The 18,107-nt window shown below is 47.5% G+C and overlaps 1 protein-coding gene across 4 annotated transcripts in view; it reads right to left on the reverse strand.

Moving 5' to 3' along the window:
- DOP1B (DOP1 leucine zipper like protein B) overlaps positions 1-17,330 on the reverse strand; it is a 103,346-nt gene extending 86,016 nt beyond the window's left edge. For 3 of the 4 annotated variants that reach the window (XR_006206990.1, XM_042954536.1, XM_042954534.1), the window contains exons 1-2: positions 16,790-16,860; positions 10,353-10,517 (exon numbers count right to left, since the gene is read on the reverse strand). Coding sequence is in view for 3 of the 4 variants with exons in the window: in XM_042954536.1 (XP_042810470.1) it covers positions 10,353-10,490 (138 nt within the window). In the remaining variant the exon portion in view is untranslated. Of the gene's footprint in view, positions 1-10,352; positions 10,518-16,789; positions 16,861-17,162 lie in introns of those variants that run through there. The other variant, XM_042954535.1, reaches the window with a different exon arrangement.
- Between the last annotated feature and the right edge of the window lie 777 nt (positions 17,331-18,107).

Raw genomic sequence — 18,107 nt, forward strand, 5'->3', positions numbered from 1 at the left:
CATGAGAAAGTTTCTGGGGGTGACAGATACACCCTATTATCTTAACGTGGGGATGGTTTCACAGGGATAGACACGTGTCAAAACTCATCAAACTATACACTTTAAGTACATCTAGTTTATCGCATGCCAACAAAGCTGTAAAAAAAAAAAAGGAAAGGAAAAAGGAAAACACCATTTGAAAAAAGATAAATAAATGGGAATGCCTGCATTTGGCTCAAATACAAGCTTGAATACAGGTATTCGTGTTCAATCAGTTGTCCTTTTTGAAAAATAGCCACATTTAATTCAATTCCTTCTGCATTAGTTTGCTTGAGTTGCTGCAACAAATACCGCAGACCAGGGGGCTCAAACAACAGAAACTTATGTGTCACAGCTCTGGATGCTGGAAGTCCCAGATCGAGGTGCTGGCTGACTGGGCTCTCCTGGTTTGTAGAGGGCACCTCCTCACTGTGTGCTCACATGGGGGAGAGCCATCTCTCGCTCTGTCCCTCTTCTCAGAAGGACACCTTCCTATTGGCTTAGGGCCCCACGCTAATGAATGACCTCATTTAACCTCAATTACCTCCTGAAGATGTGTTTTGAGATACAGTCACACTGAGGGTTAGGCCTCCAACGTACGAGTTTGGTGGGGTTGGGGGAGACATAATTCGGTTCATAGCACTTTCCTTACAATGGCTGACAGGAAATTTCTAGTTTCATAACTTTCTTGACAGAATATATAAAATGTGAACAGACAACAAGCTCTTACCCTTGTCCATAAACTCAATTCTGCTAGATGAGCTTCCCCGCTCCCTCCCTCAAGATGGGTTTTTGTCATTAGATTGCTGGAGGAACAAATCACCTGCCCGAATCTGGACTATTTCTGCCCCACCAGCAGACCTCAAAGAACAGCAAAAATATCCTCTGCTCACATGCAAAACATATACACTACCCTAGCTATAAATTATCAAAAGGATAACAGCCTCCCGATTTCAGCACAGAAATGTTCTTTCCAAAGGACCATGCCAGCCTCATGCCAACACGTGTTTGAGAGGCTCACATGAGGCGGCCACCACAAGCCCAAACCAGCGACGCCCGTGCTGATCCTCAGCCCCTTCTGGAGAACCTGCGAGAGGGTGAGAAGCCACAACGCCGTCTGAGCCCCATACGTCACCTACCGAGAGGAGGAGGCCCGAACAGCAGCAGAGGACCCGGCAGCCTCTGCCTCACATTAGGATCAGGAGCTCTGCCTGACATTCTGTTAGCTAGCTATGTCTCCAGGACCGAAGTTCTGGTGCCCAGACAATCAGCACGTTGCCAGAAGCCAATGGGCCTTGTGCTTACCACCCGTTCTAGTTTACCGACCCATGAAGATTCAGTAACTGCCAAAGACAGGCTTTCAATCTGGTCTCTTCCCAGAAGGCACTCAGGCCACATCTTTCCAATATGACCCTGACACCACACTTAACTGACAACTTCCACCCCCAGGGTCACAGCAGCAGAAGGTTGCTGGAAAATGACTACAATATCTGCCCCAAACTGAGGTACCACACTCTAACACGTGGGACCCCCAAAGTAAGATGACAAGAAGGAACCGGGCATCACACAGGCTCAGAGCTACAAGTCATAAACAGTGAAGGCTGAGAGGGGTTGAGGCCCTACCCCGGGTCACCGGCTAGAGGGGATCTGGAGCAGTGATTTAAACCACATCTCACTGGAAGCATGAAGAGGCTGGGGAGGAGGACATAGAGAGACACGTGGGAAAGGACAATGTCCCCCGCCAAAAAGACACCCCACAACTAAGCCCTTATGAAAAAACTGGTGCAGGGCTAGTGAGGTGCAGTCAAATGAGACACCAATCATTAGTGTCACAGTCTGAATGTTTGTGTCCCACAGTGCGATGGTATTAATGGGGGGTGGGGGTGGCTATGGAAGGTGGCCCTCATGAGGTTAGTGCCCTTAGAGAAAGGACCTCACAGGGCTCTCCTGCCCCTTCCGCCAGGTGAGAAGGTGATGCAAGACCGCCACTGTGAACCAGGAAGCAGCCCGCACTAGGCCCTGAATCTGCCGGTGCCCAGATTTGACTCCCAGCCTCCAGAACTGGGAAAGGCTGGCTGTTCAGAAGCCCAGTCTGGGGTTATTTCTTTATAGCAGCTCACACAGACTAAGACAGCCAGGAAGGTGGCCCAGAGTGACTCAGAAGTTCTTGGCACACATTGAATCACCATGCATATGAGAAGTGAAGTTCTTCACGACATTGTGGGGCAATAAAAAAAGATTAAGGAAGTAACGCTCTACTGTTCCATAAGGGATGTGATGAAAAACCATCCAGGATGCCATCAGAAATGAGCTTTTTGAAAAAACTGATTTACATGGAAAAACAATCTGTGCTTCATTGTCAGACCCTGTTACAGGCTAAATTGTGTCCCCCCAAATTCATAAGTTGAAACCCTAATCTCTAATACTTCACAGTATGACTATATTTGGAGACAGGGACTTTAGAAAGATAACTACGGCAAAATGTGACTGTCTAGGGAACGTCCAATATGACTGATGTCTTTGTAAGACATCAAGACACAGACATGCACACTGGAGAGACCACATGAGATCCGAGTGAGAAGTTGGCTGCCTACAAGCCAAAGAGAGAGGCCTCAAAAGAAACCACCTCAGCCGGCACCTTGATCTTGGGCTTCTAGCCTCCAGAACTATGGGAAAGTTAATTTCCGTTAGGTCACCCAGCCTGTGGGATTTTGCTATGACAGCCTTAGCTGATTAACATAAGACCTCAGACCAAAGGGGCTTTATCTGAACTAACACGATCTAACAGAGAAAAGTAGTTGACTAGAACTAGGGTAAAAATCGAGATCCAGGGGTGCTTGGGTGGCTCAGTCGGTTCAGTTCAGGTCATGATCTCACAGTCCGTGAGTTCGAGCCATGCGTCAGGCTCTGTGCTGACAGCTCAGAGCCTGGAGCCTGCTTTGGATTCTGTGTCTCCCTCCCTCTCTGCCCCTCCCCTGCTCATGCTCTGTCTCTCTCTGTCTCAAAAATAAATAAAAAAAAGTTGAAAAAAAAAAAAAATTAAAAATAAATAAATAAATAAATAAATAAAAACATTAAAAAAAATTAAAAAAAAAATCGAGATCCAGCTCAGACTCCTTGAGTTTCCAGGCAAAAGAGGTCCCGGGGCTAATCAGTTCAGTGTAGACCAGAAACGTTCACCAGGTCTCCCATCTCCAGCCCACATTCTTCCCCAAATAGTGCTAATTCTGAGATGCCACAGGGGGGCTGTGCTTTACCAAGGAGGTGTCACCATTAAGTGATAAGACTTGTGAAGCTGAAACGTATCACAATACCCATAATATTTCTCGTTATTCGTGTCACCTGCTTTCTGGCCATTTTGTGAAACAAAGTGGTACCGAAAAAAAGCCACAAAAAAGGTGCTTCATGTAGGACCATTATGAAGTTTTTAAAAAAGAGGTTTCAGTGATAAGATTTTCAAATGCCCAGAGTTTATTCATTTCTACTATCCTTCATTTCAATAATCAAAGTCATAATCCAGGCTTGGCAAGTGGTTGGGTTCATAAGAGCTCAACATGCCGCCTGTTAATTAAAATTTATCTAAAAATAATCAGTGAAAGATGATGGCTTGGCATCTCAGATAAACAATTAAGCAAAATCTACCCTATTCATGTTGACACACCTGAAAGCAATCAGATAAACTTTTTCTACTACATAAAAATCTCAAAATCATACTGTAAGTTTGGCAAACAAACAAACAAAAACCCTGATATACTTAGAACACAAAGATAGTCTGACAAACCAAGACTTTTTGGGGCTCAGTTTCCTCATTTGCCAAGCCTGGAGCTAGATGAGCCTTCTGTTCTGTCTACGGTTTACATTTTATAACCAGCAATCACCTACCTTAATTAAAAAGTATCTTGATCTAACCTTACTATTAACCTATAATATTGCTTCCATTTGCATTATGAACATTTTTTACTAATTCATCACCCATCTACTCACTGAATCTCTGTGTACACCCATGAGCTCAGGAAGCCTGACCACCACCACAGCCTTAAATCCCTTATTCACATCAATTCCTACTAAGGTTCCCCGAATACAGTTGTGAGTCTCCCAGAAGTTAGGTAGCTGCCAACACTGATCGGGGCTTGCTCCATCCAGCACTTCCTGAACCTCCAGTAACTCTGATCTGACCACAAAAGCTGCCCACTGCCACCCCAGCAGGCTCCTGCGCTCGGGCTCACTGCCCACGCATCAGCCAGAAGGATTCTTCCAGCAGGCGAGGCAGAAGTCACCTGGCTTCTCCTCCCTTGCAGAACAAAACCCCGTCATCTGCCCTGGCTACCTCTCCTCCCTCATCTCCTCTCACCTCTCTACTCCAGTCACACCCACCCCCTACTGTACCTTGGACACAGTCCCACACCCCAGATGGTCTCCCCACCAGCTTGCTCACTGCATCCAGGCCTCTACTCAAATCTCAAATGTCACATTATCAGAGCACCCCACCCTCCTTCCTCACTACCCTACTTCCCTTCCCTGGTTTATTTTTCCTTAGCATTCAGCACCGGATATCACATATTTATTCACTGTCTGCCTTCTGCCAACAAAGCCTTATGAACTTTGTGTTCAATGCCATATCCCCAGCACCTAGGTGTTCGGTCTATCTTGGTTCTACCACTGTATTACTTTGCTAAGGCTGCTGTAACATAGCACTACACATTGGATGGCTTAAACAACAGAAGAAGATTGTCTCTGAGTTCTGGAGGCCAGAAGTCCTAGCTCAAGGTGTCAGCTGGCTGGTTCCTTTGGGGGCTGTGAGGGAGAATACCTCCAGACTGCTCCTCTTGCTTCTGGAAGTTTGCTGGCAATCTCCAGTGTTCCTTGCCTTATAATTGCATCAGCCAGACCTCTGCCTTCACTTTCATATAGGGTCTTCCCTCTGTGCATGTCTGTGTCTGAGTCCAAATTGCCCCCTTTTAGAAGGACTCTAGTCCAAGTGGATCAGGGCCCACCCTAATCTAGTGACTTCACTTTAACTCGATTAGCTCTGTAAAGACCAGATCTCCAAATAAGGTCACACTCTGAGATACTGGGGGTTAAGACGAGAACCTATCTTTTTTGGAGGACGTAATTCAACCCATAACCACCACTTAGCAGCTGTACGACATGGGGCAAGTTAGTTAGCCTTCATCAATAAATTGGGTCTTAATAATTCATTGCACCTACTTCATCTGGATAATGAAGATAGTGCCCCTGACAGCAAAGAGGTTATCACTGCCCCCTTATGTGAGCCATACAGATAATGACTTGAAAAAAAGCTCAAGAGCATGGGCTTTGCAGCCAGGCAGCCAGGGTTTGAGCTCTCTGCGCTTGCAGGCTCGAATACTGCAGAAGTTTCTTAATTTGAGATCAAGCATATCTCCAGATACACAGTATTATAAAATAATGCACGCCAAGTCCTTAGCACACAGTATGCTCTCTAGGAATGTCCACTGTCACAGGCAGGGCTGAGGCAAAGATGGACAGTGTCACCTCATCCCACTGATGTCTTGCAAGTTTCTCGCTCATCACTTAATCATCCATAGCAGCAGAGCACAGGAAGCTTGATCACAGAAAACACAGTAGAGCCGTTACATGGAACTGGGTACCAACTGTAACAAAAAGTTGTCTTTTGAAACTTTTATTCACTATCACTCATATCCACCTGCCTACTGACATCACGTGGGGACATCCACCAGAAACACCAAACTAACCCATCCCTCGGTCTCCCTGCTCACCCCATGAAGTGGGCCCCGCCCCCAGGGTCCCCGTTGCATCTTGTGGCTTCTCAAGCCAACAGCCTGGGAGAAAACCTGTGAATCCTACTGGACTCCTCTACTTCTCTTGTATCCCAAATCCAGTCCATGAGCAAATCCTGTTACACCTTCAAAATATATCAGAATCCAAACTTTTCTCCACTGGTGCACCTATGTTACAGCAACGGCCCCTAAATGGTCTCCCTGTTTCTGCCTTGCCTGACTCCTACCCATTTTCTAGCCCCCACAAAGCAACTGGAGCCGGCTCCAGTGGGCTAAGCCGGGCTACGCTACTCACTCAACTCCCCTCCGGGGCTCCCCCACGCAGTCCCTGACTCAGTGGCCACTGTCAGACTCCAGTTTTAAAGGACCTACAAGACTGGATGCCCTCCCCACCCCTTACCTCTATAGCCTTGTGTACTACCCTTTCCCCATCCCTCGCCTGCTTTGTGACCTCACTGGCCTCAGACACACGAGAGCCTCTACACTTAGCCAAAGGGCACTTTCTCAACGAAGCCTTCCTTAAAGACCCCATTTAATATCACAACGTGTCCTCAACACTCACCGTCCCCTCCCTTCTTTACTGTTCCCATTCGCTCATCACTATCTACCCGCCCGTATATTTTGTTTATTATCCAGCTTTCCCCTGATCCCGGTGTGGGCAGAGTCTTGGTTTTGTTCTCTGCTCTGCTCTGCCCTGACACCTAGGACAGTACTAGCACGTTGCAGGGACTCCCATAGTTACCGAATGAATAGCCAGTGCTTTTAAAGCTCCTCCAAAAAGGGTTCATCTCTACTCGATAACCTGCATTTTAAAAGGTGGGTTAAGGGGCGCCTGGCTGGCTCAGTTGGGAGAGTGAATGACTCTTGATCCCAAGGTCGTGAGTTTGAGCCCCAGGTTGGGAATGGAGATCATGTAAATAAATGAACTTAAAAAAAAATAATAATAAAAGGTGGGTTAAAACGATTAAACATTTTAGGAAGTTTGTCAGGCATATCGAAACGAGGCTTGTTTAACGGACTACCTTGTGGCTTGAGAACTGTACTTACCAAGTTTATTATCTTACCTAGCTCAAAATGCATATGTTCCTGAATAAACTGAAAGACATCCTGTATTCATGGACTCAAAGACTTAATACTGTTCACATGGCAACACTCCCCAAAGTGATGTACTGAGTCGATATAATTTCTGTCAGAATCCCACCAGGCTTGTTGGCAGAAACTGACAAGCTGATCCTAAAAGGCATATGGAATTTCAAGGAATCCAGAACGGCCAGAACAATGGTGAAAAGAACAACAAAGAGCAACAAAATCATTCCCCCATCTCAAAGCTTACTACAAAGCCTCAGTAATCGAAATGTGCGGTGTTGGCATAAGGATAGACAGGTCAATGGAAAAGAAATGGAAGTCTGGACATAAACCCAACTTATGGCCAACTGATTTTCAACAAGGGTTCCAAGGCCCTCGGAAAGAACAGTGTCTTCAACGGATGGTGCGGGAACAACTGGATTTCCTCATGCAAAAGAATATGCTCAGAGCCTTACCTCACACCATGCACAAAAATTAACTCAAGATGGATCAAAGACCTAAACATAAGATCTAAAACTGTAAAACTCTCAGAAGAAAATACAGGGGCAAACCTTCACGATTTGGGATTCAGCAAGTTTCTCAGATATGACATCAGAAGCACGAGCAACAGAAGAAAAAGTTGATAGCTTGGACTACATAAAACTAAAAAGTTTTGCATAAAGGATGCCATCAAAAAGGTGAAAAGACAACATAAGAATGGGAAAAAAATATTTGCAAACCATATATCCAATAAGGGCCTAGTATCCAGAATATGTAAAGAACTCTTACACATCAACAACAAAAAGACAACCCACTTTAAAAAATGGGCAAAGATTTTGAGCAGAAATTTCTCCAAAGAAGACATACAAGGGCGACCAGGCGGCTCAGTCGGTTGAGCGTCCAACTCTTGGTTTCAGCTCAGGTCACGATCTCACGGTTTGTTGTTTGAGCCCCACACTGAACTCGGCACTGATGGTGTGGAGCCTGCTGGGGATTCTCTCCCTATGTCTCTTTCTCAACTAAATAAATAAATAAATAAATAAACAAACAAACAAACAGATATACATATATATTTTATATGTATACAGATGGCCAATAAGCACGTGAAAAAATACCCAAATTATTGGTCATTAGGAAAATGCAAATCAGAACCACAATGAGACACCACTACGATAGCTATCATCAAAATTTTTTTAAAAATCTAAAAGTAAATGTTGGTGAAGATACGAAGAAACCGGAATGTTCAACCATTGCCAGTGGCCATGTAAACTGGTGCCACCTCAGAAAACAGTCTGGTGGTTCCTTGAGAAGTTACACATAGAATTACCACGTGACTCAGTAATTCCACTTCTAGGTCTCTATACCCCACAGGAATGAAGACAGATGTTGAAACAAAAATCTGTCCATAAATGTTCACAGCAGCACTATCCGTAAGAGCCAAAAGGCAAAAACACAAGTGTCCATCAGTAGGTGAACAGATACACAAAATGTGGTCTATCCGTACAATGGAGTATTATTCAGCCACAAAAGTCAGTGAAGCAATGACACATGCTACAACATGAATGAACCCTGAAAACAGGCTGAGTTAAAGAAACCAGACACTGAAGGACAGTGTATGTGTGCATTTTTCATGAAATGTCCATAGACACAGAAAGTAGATTAGTGGTTGCCGGGGCCTGTGTGGGGAGGCTGGGGGGGATGGGGAAGGTTTCCTCTCGGGGTGGTATAAACCTTCTGGAATTAGATAGTGGTGATGGTTGCACAACACTGCGAATGTAGTAAAAGCCATGTGTAACTGTAAGCTCTAAAATGGTTACATGACAAATTCTAGGTTATGTGAATTTTACTGCAACAAAAAATAATGGACACACCCTGTCCCAAAATAAGTATGCTATTTTTAGATTCCAGGAGAGTCAAGCACTAAACTATGGAAACATCTAGAAGAACCTGAATATGCCTAAATCCCATTCCAGCGCTTCTCCCTTTCCCCTAAAGGGAGACCCACCTTCATGAATGACAGTGACTACTGTGTTTAGCTTGCACATTCCACAGTCAGAGCTCTACAGCCAAAGAACTCTCCAGCTCTTATCTGCTGTTTTATTACACCTAGTTATCCCGGCAAGCACCAGCCGTGGCATTCACAAGTGATAAATATACCTTGAAAGAGATCACGTCGTTTCCCGGCCACTACCTGCCATGACTGCCTACCTCCACTGTGCCTGACAGGCATCTGTGAAGGCCGACAGCTGCTCTCTGGTAGTCGGTGCTGGACTGCTAGCTGGACTGTAATCATGGTCAGGCTGCTGGAATTTTTCACTCCCTCCCCAGACCCCTCCTGCATTCCCTGCAGAGGTCAATTCTTTCTCTTCGTTAGAGGACCCTGGTGTGTGTGACCTGGTGAGTGGAGATCTGCAGAGTAGGTATGGGTATCTCTCAAGTCCCATATGGCACTAGGGTTCCAAACTCAGGTATCCTGGCCAAGGGCCTCGGCCAGGCAGCAACGGAGCCCGGGATTGGCACCTTCAAGCCCAAATATCTTCTACCTACAGTAGAAGCACTGGGCATTACTAGGTCATCCTGCTGGGCAGGATGGGAACATACAGTGGTCCCATCTATAGGACACAAGGTCAAACCTGCATGCGACCAGTTTTGCTCTTCCTAGACTTGGCCCTTTTCTCCTAGTCCAAACACACTCACAATCTCTGGGCAGATTTCAATATTGATGGTAACTCATGGAAGACCAAAATTTGACAATCTGCAGTAAAAATGGCCATAAAGTAGACTGAAAAAGAAAAAGCCATAAAAATCCTAAGTAATACCTGAAAAATAATTCGTCTTTGAATAACTGATTGGACAATTTTATAGTTTATCTTGTTTAGATGTAAATATAGTTGAGAAAGAGACTGTTCAGCTATTCCATTGACTACATCCACGGTATAATTCTATTATCAGGGAAAAAAAAAAAAGGAGGTAAGCATACTGACCAGGATAACAGCAGGTAACTGGGTGACAGAATTATGGGTAGTTTTTTTTTTTTAATATGAAATTTATTGTCAAATTGGTTTCCATACAACACCCAGTGCTCATCCCAAAAGGTGCCCTCCTCAATACCCATCACCCACCCTCCCCTCCCTCCCACCCCCCATCAACCCTCAGTTTGTTCTCGGTTTTTAAGAGTCTCTTATGCTTTGGCTCCCTCCCTCTCTAACATGGGTAGTTTTTCTTATCAGTATTTCCTAGTTGTTATAATCAACATGTTGTGTAACAACAACAAAAAAAGATAATTCCCCGCCCGGCCTAGTCAGTAGAACAGGCAACTCTTGATCTCTGGGTCTTGAGTTCAAGCCCCACATTGAGTGTAGAGCTTACTTAAATAAATAAAAGTTAAAAAAAAAATAAGATCTTTTTTTAAAAAAGGTAATTTCTTGAAATAATAAAAGACAGTGGTGTCCCCCCCCCTCCATGCAATCCAGTCTCCTCCCCACCTACCTTGTTGAGCTTGCCCAGTGAAGATATGAGATCCGCCCATTCACTTGAGGACTCAAAATTTCTTAAAGCCTTTTCAATCACTGAGGAGTAATTTCTGTATCTGTAATCATTTAAGAGTTCCTGCTCTTCTGGATCCATCTTACATTCTCACAGTGGAGAAAGGATCTAAAAGTGAATTAAGAAATAAATGAGAGAGCTACCCAAGGACACAAAGCGTTCCCAGCCCAGAGCTACAGAGGACACGCGTCCACAAACACTACTGTGCACAAACGTACTCAGCAATCCAATTCAAATATTTGGCAAGGCTTCTGGGCCAGGCACTGTGGTAGATAAAAGATAAACAGTTCCGGCCCTCTTGGATTCTGGAGACAAATGGACGGAGCAGAAAAGAAGCAAAAATGCTAGGATTCCTGAGTTGACAAAATTAATTCTAGGAGTGAAACTTACAAAGCGGCAAACCAACCTTGTTGCCCACCGGTAATTCTGAATCAGGCGGCCCTTCCCACTGAAGGGCATTTATGAAGGCTAAGAAAAAGCAGGTCAATGCTATTACCCAGAACAACCTCTTTAGTGATCTAGTCCTTTTCGACTAGACTATGTTAGAGGATTGGAAATATTCTAGAGGAAGGTCTGATGGAAAAAACAAGAAAAGTTTAAACAATAAGGGTGTAAGAATGCAGTATGTGACCCCAGTGTTGCCAGAAATCCACCATGTGCCTGTTCGGTTACTGAGCTCCAATTACCCACCCATCTCCCCAGCCAGGCACTGCCCTGACAGCTTCATGCCTCAGTGTGAAGAGTCTGGACGCAGGGTGGTGACACCAGGGCCCAAGCAATCACCATTTTATTCTCCTCGCCTTTGTATATTCTTTGACGGATTCTTTTATTTTTCCCTGTGGCCAGATGCATTCATTATGTATGAACCACTGCAGCTGGTATAAAGCCTGAGACCTTTATGGTCTAATCCCAGCTCCAATGGCAACCATCTCCTCTTCTTTTTATCCTCAGTGCGACAAAAGGAAACAAAAAATAACACAGAATACTGCACTGATTTGACTTTGTGGAAATATCTGTCATTTAAACATTATAACGTATGCGTGCTTAGGTCAAGTTTTGGTTTTTTTTTTCCTTCATTAAAAAAAATCTGTAGGTCAACCTATCAGTTTATTCAAATAAATAACAACTCTGATATTATTCCAGGGGTGCCTGTGTTTGGCATCCAACTTCGGCGCAGGTCACGATCTCCCAGTTTGTGAGTTCAAGCCCCGCACTGGGCTCACTGCTGTCAGTGCAGAGCCCGCTTCAGATCTTCTCTCTCCCTCTCTCTCTCTGTCCCTCCCCGGCTCATGCTCTCTCTCTCTAAAATAAATAAACCTTCAAAAAAAAAAAAAAAAAAGCTATTCCACAAGATACGGAAATGTTGGAAGTCACCAAGTTCCTTACTTCGACATTTTTCTCAAAAAGGCTGCCTTAAGGCTCTGATTTGCCCTCCTTCTTTGGCCTTCATCTGATTAAGATCTATGTAAAGTATGGCAGGCATCTACCCTAAAATTCCTTGTCCCCTTTTCCATACTAAGGGAACACTAAGTTTGCTCAGGGCAGTGCTAACAGTTCCCCGCCTCCCTTGCAGCTAGGTGGCCATTAACAGTTCTAGGCAATGAACAGTCAGTAGAAGCTGGTGGTGGGGCCATCAGGAAGGCAGTTTGAAAGGAGGTAGACTCTTCTGGCATGGGCCTCCTGCCCTTCACTCTTGCCCTTTTTTCTGCCTGGAACAAAGGTTTAATGTTGGAGGTGAAGCCACGTGTGGCAACCAAGAAGAAACCACCACCCACAGTGTGCAACTTTTGTGGGTAAGTGGAAAGACACAGCAGCTGAGGCCAGAGATGGCTTTAAGAAGGCATCACGTCAAGCCTGGACACTCTGCCTCTGGACTTGATGTTTGCTGCACAGAAGAGATAATGTAAGCCACCGTTGAATCACATTTTGTGATACAACCAAACACGATCAAGCCTGATTGATATACGAGGCTAACAGTCACTAGTACGTAGTCTGAAAAGAGAATAAAATGTAGAGCACTGTGATGTAATTAAATATACTGAAAATGCCATAGTGAGTTTGCTAACAAAGTCACATGTAGTCAGTCGAAATGGCAAAACCACAGATGAAAGAAACTGAACTGTAGGGGAGCCTGGGTGGCTCAGCCAGTTAAGAATCTTACTCTTGGTTTCAGCTCAGGTCATGATCTCACAGCTTATGGGTTCGATTACTACGTCGGGCTCTATGCTGACAATGTGGAGCCTGCTTGGGATTCTCTCTCTATGCCTCCCACCTGCCCACCCCCAGCGTCTCTCTTGCTCTCAAATAAATAACTAGGAAGGAAGGAAGGAAGGAAGGAAGGAAGGAAGAGAAAGAAACTGAACTGTAGATACGAAATGTTCTTGAGGCCTGGATCTTTCATTTACTGGCCTTGGCCAAGTTCTAAGAATCCCATGATACCTGCTAGTTCACTTTCTGGTCATTCTGGGCCCACTCTGAGCTCCCAAGGCCACCACAACTTTCAAGTTTCTCACGTCAGTGGGCCTTTACCACTCAGGAGGACTGTGTAGCAGACCACTCCCTCCTTTTCAAAACAGCCTCCTTTCAGCCCACACACTCCTCTGGCCCCACCAGCTTTGAGTGGGTTTCCTTCTCTGTGGTTCCTTCTCCTCTGCAGGCTGATCCTCCTCTACCTGCTGCAAATGTTGGCATGTCCTGGTACCAGGCCTTGGGTCCTCTCTCTCTTTATCCTTGGTCATCTGGCAAATACCATCTTCAAGCTAATGACCCATGCATTCATAATGCCTGCCCAAACTTTCCCCTCTGAGGTCCAAATTCATGCAATTGTCTGCTTGACTCTTCCACTCGGATGAGGCATAGTGTCTCAGCCTTAGTGCATCCCAAACATCCATCAACAAAATACAGTCAAGCCATACAATGAACAGAGTACTGATACACACCACAGTACAGGTGAACCTGAGAAATACATAACGTGGCGGAAGAAGCCGCACAAAAGGTCACATACTGGATGATTCTGTTCATACCACATGCCCAGAATAGGTGAAGCTACAGAGATGACCAGCAGATTAGTGGCCTCCTAGGGAAGGGAGTAACAACAGGGAGTTGTTGGGCACGGGATCTTCCTGGGGTAAAGCAAAAGTGCGAAAACTGGATTGTGGCAATGGTTGCACAACTCTGTGAATGACTAAAAATCACCGAACTGTGCCCTTAAATGAAGGTTATGATCTGTAAATTACACTTCAATAAAGCTGTCTTTAAGAAAACCCATACTGTTGGGGCACCTGGGTAGCTCAGCTGGTCGAGCGTCCGACTCTTGATTTCCGCTCAGGTCACGATCTCATGGTTTGTGAGTTCGAACCCCGTGTCTGGCTCTGTGCTGACAGTGTGGAGCTTGCTTGAGATTCTCTCTCTCCCCTCCCCTGCTAATGTGTGTGTGTGTGTGCGTGCACGTGTGTGTATACGTGCACACGCACGCACACGCTCTCAAAATAACCTTAAAAAAAACTATACTTAAAAAAATGTTTTTAGTCTTTATTTTTGACAGAGAGAGACAGAAAGACACAGAGAGACAGAGTGCAAGTGGGGGAGGAACAGGGAGAGAGACACACACACACACACAGAATCCAAAGCAGGCTCCAGGCTCTGAGCTGTCAGCACAGAGCCCGACACGGGGCTCTAACTCACTAGCTGTGAGCTCATGACCTTAGCCCAAGACAGACGCTTAACTGACTGAGCCACTCAGGCGCCCGCCCCCCCAAAGAAACTATACTTTTCATGCGACCTGCTCAACATGCTCCTTCTCCAGTCTTCCTTTCCTCAGAAAGTGGCCCCACCATTCACAAGACCTCTGACATCATCCTGGATTCTTCCTTCTCTTCACTTGCCACACTCAACCCAAGTCCTGACTCTTCTTCTTCCAAAACACCTGTGGCCTCAATTGCTCTCCATCCCCGTGGCACCACTGTGCAAGAAGCCACCTTTCCCCTACAAGCTTGCAGGTATTTCCTGACGCTTCTTCTTCACTCTTGCCCCTCTCCAATGCATTTTCACATAGCACCTCAAGAATCCTCTTAAAACATACTTTACAGTACATCTCCACCATGTTTATTATTATTTTTAATGTTTATTTTTGAGAGAGACAGAGAGTAAGTGGGGGAGGAGCAGAGAGAGAGACAGGGAGAGAGACACAGAATCGGAAGCAGGCTCCAGGCTCTGAGCTGTCAGCACAGAGCCCTATGCGGGGCCCAAACCCACAAACCGTGAGATCATGACCTGAGCTAAAGTCGGACGCTTAACCGACTGAGACACCCAGGTGCCCCTACATCCCCACCATGTTTAAACTCTTCCCATTAAGCTTATCATAATCCAAACTTCCTCACTCCTCACCCCTCACCCCATGGCCTACGAGGCTCCATCTATCTCTCTTTGAGGCACTCTGCTTGTTCTAGAGCTAACTCAGCCTATCACAGAGCCTTTGCACATTCTGTGGCTCTCTGCAAAAATATACTGGACTACGTGTATCAACGCACACAGTAAAATTGCCCACTGTTCCTTGGGAAGGCTTGTCCCTTTTTCTGAAACACTAGCCATCACACTCCTTAAAAATATTAAAGGATGGTAATGAGAAATGGTACTTTATTTTCCCGAGTAAGGAGTTAGTACACCCAAAGAAACCATAATTGGGTTTTTTCCCCAGGGAATTTACAGGTTTGAAATCCAGCGTCTCTGAACCACTGCAAAACTCCATACATAGTCTGTTCACTATATTAAGTGTCTAAGTACAGGGAAAGGAAACATGGAAAAAACCAGGGTTCCCCTTTCATAGTTCAGAACATAACTGAAAGAGGAAATACCTAAACACACAATTTCAGTTTAAGGTGGCCCACGCAGGGACAGAGGGTGTGCCGACATAACACTGGCACAAGGAAAGGACAGAGGGAGCCCAACTACCAGCAGAGGAGTCCTCAAAGTCCACAGGTTTGGGCGGCTAGTTAGTAGGAAGAGAGCCTCGGTCAGCGATCAGGTTCGTGTTTAGGACGTGGCGCCATTGCTCCTGGCAAAGAAGGGGTTGGCCAGGTAAGAGCAGGTAACTGGAGCAGTTCAATGTCATGCCTGGCTACATGAAGAAAGTACTATCTGGTGTAACTAAAAGCACAGATGGGAGGTTTGGAAAGAGGCATTCAAGCAAACTCCTTTATTTCAAATATGGGCATTCAATACTATGCTACTACACAAGCCTTCTGGGCTCAGTAAATCCATCATTATGCATGCATTTATCTTATGCAACACACAGAAGCCGAGGAGATGGGCATTATCTTGATGCTGCTCAAGATGAGGATATTGGGAATCAGAAAAACTGCCCAGGGCCCTCAGCAACCAACTGGCAGAGTTAGGGATCCAGTTCAGGTCAGCATAATGGTACACAGCTTTTACTACGTTATGCGGCAAGTAAAATGAACAGTTCAGCCCTCAAATAGTTCTTTTGACAATGCTCTTGCAATGTATCCTGAGTACCTTTCCTGTGAGAGGCTCAGCTCAGTAAAACTGATGGAGTCCCACAGACTACTAACAACTAAATACACAAAGGAATAACCATATAAACAAGTACATCTGACCAGAAGTAGCCGCCTTAAAATCGAAAATGTCAGCAAGAAATCTCTCACCTTTTCCATTCCTAATTTCTTAGAAAAACAAGTTCAGGTAAAAAAAAAAATCAACTGCCCAGATGAGAAGGAAGTTAACCGTAAAGACATTTACATGAAAGAACATGGGAATAAGATGAAACCAGAGTGAAAAAGGACAAATAGCCATCCTCTTGCAAGAACATTAGATAATGACCCTTAGTCTACAGCACGGAAACACTCTTCTGCCAATGGTTTAATCAACTCTGGGGCACATTATTTTGAATTCGGTCTTTCAGAGTGGTAATTAAATTGCAGCGGAAAAAATTTAAGACCCTAACGGGAGCGGGCTTTGGGGACGGGGGAGGGGGGGGGGGAAGGCCTCCATCGCCTTACCAAAAAATCCTACAAAGGTTTCTCCAAATATTGAGCAACTGTCCCAGGTTAGGGAAACACCTGCGGCTAACAGTCTCCTTAAGCAGCCCTAGTTGTTGCTAAAGGTCCAACCACGCCGGCCGCAGGCGGCAATCCTGCAAGACTCCGGGGCCAGGATGCGGGGAGAGCGCTCGCACTGCGGCTCGGATCTCTTGTCTTGGGGCAGTCTAGGAGACTCTGGGGTCCTCCCTCATCAGGAAAGCCCTCAGTTTACAAAGATTTCAGTCCCTAGCCCTCCGCCCGGACCAGGACGGCACAAGCAAACAAAGGCGCGGCTTGCGTCGTCCGCCGGCCGAGGTGAGGGGAAGGCGGGCGGTGACCCACCTGACCTCCACCTGCCCGACGAGAGGCCGGACCGGCCCTGTGTGGACTTGGCCGCACTTCCTTCGCCGCAGAGGGCCGGGGAGACTGGGGGACCCCGCCCTGCCCTCGGGGTGTCCCCGGGGGTCCCGGGCCGGAGCCCACGCCCACGCGCGGCCTCGCCGGGGCCGGCCCCGCACTGCCGCAGCGCCCGCCGCGGGCCCCGGCCGCGCTCGGGGGGCTCCCCACGCCCCGGGACCGCCCCCACAGCGCCGCTCGAACCCTGCGCGTCCGGGGGGAGGACGCCCGCGCCGCCTCGCCGCCCCAGGGCCCGCGGGAGGAAACGCCCGGGGCGCCCGGGCTTCGCCCGGCGGCCGAGGGCGCGGGGCCGGCTTACCGGCGGCGGCGGCGGCGTCCCTGGTCGGCGGGCGCGCCCACGTGCGGCGCGGAAGAGCCGGCCGGGCTGTGGCAGGTAGAGCGAGCGGCCCGCTGCGGCTCAGTCGGGAGCCGGCACCGCGGAGGAAGCACCGCGCCCGAGCCGGAGCGGCCGCGGCCCCAGGCGGTGGGGCGGGACCGTGAGGAGGGCCCTCGGCATGGAGGCGTGGTCATGGCGGGCGGAGGCGGAGCCGGGGCGGGCCCTCGGCGCGCGGGGGCGGAGCCGGGGCGGGACCAAGGGCGAGCCCTCGGTGCGGGGTCAGAGGCAGTAGACGGGCCTTTGATCCGGGGGGCGGGATCAGGAGGCGGTACCTTAGCGTGCGGGGGCGGGTCCTGGGCGCGGACTAGCGAGCTCGGGGCTCCAGCCTCCGGTCTTCCACAGCTTCCAGGCGGTGGGCGTCGCTCTGAGTAGCAGAGACTAACTGCCGCCCTCGCAGCGGGTCTTCTCTGGGGAAGGCCTGCTCCGGTGGGCGGGGTGGCTTCGGCTTTCACCTGGGGCTCCCCCGCCACACCAGAACCTCGGTCAGTGAATCAGCGTACCCCAGGAGGGGCTTTGTAGTTACAGACAAGGAGAACCGCGGGGGCCCAAAAGACTGGGGCCGATGGCACCTGGCTCACCCCATCCTTTCCGTCGGGGCCACACCCAAACCTTTTGCGAGGAGATGAAATGAACCCTTCCATACATGCTGGGGCCTCTGGAGGCTCGGGGACCCTGGTTAAAGCGCCCCCACCCCCGGAGGCCGCACTTTTCTGGCCCTCGGCATCAGAGGTGAGGAAGTTGATTTTTGTAATGAGTTCCTTTACGTGGGCTCTGGCTCAGAAAGGAGACCTCAGCCTAAAGAGCATTAATATTTCCGGATAAAGTCTAACTCCTTCCTGTCATCCTTACGAGCCTTCGGACCTGGAC

This window comes from Panthera leo, chromosome C2 (genome assembly GCF_018350215.1).
Source record: "Panthera leo isolate Ple1 chromosome C2, P.leo_Ple1_pat1.1, whole genome shotgun sequence".
Lineage (NCBI taxonomy): Eukaryota > Metazoa > Chordata > Mammalia > Carnivora > Felidae > Panthera > Panthera leo.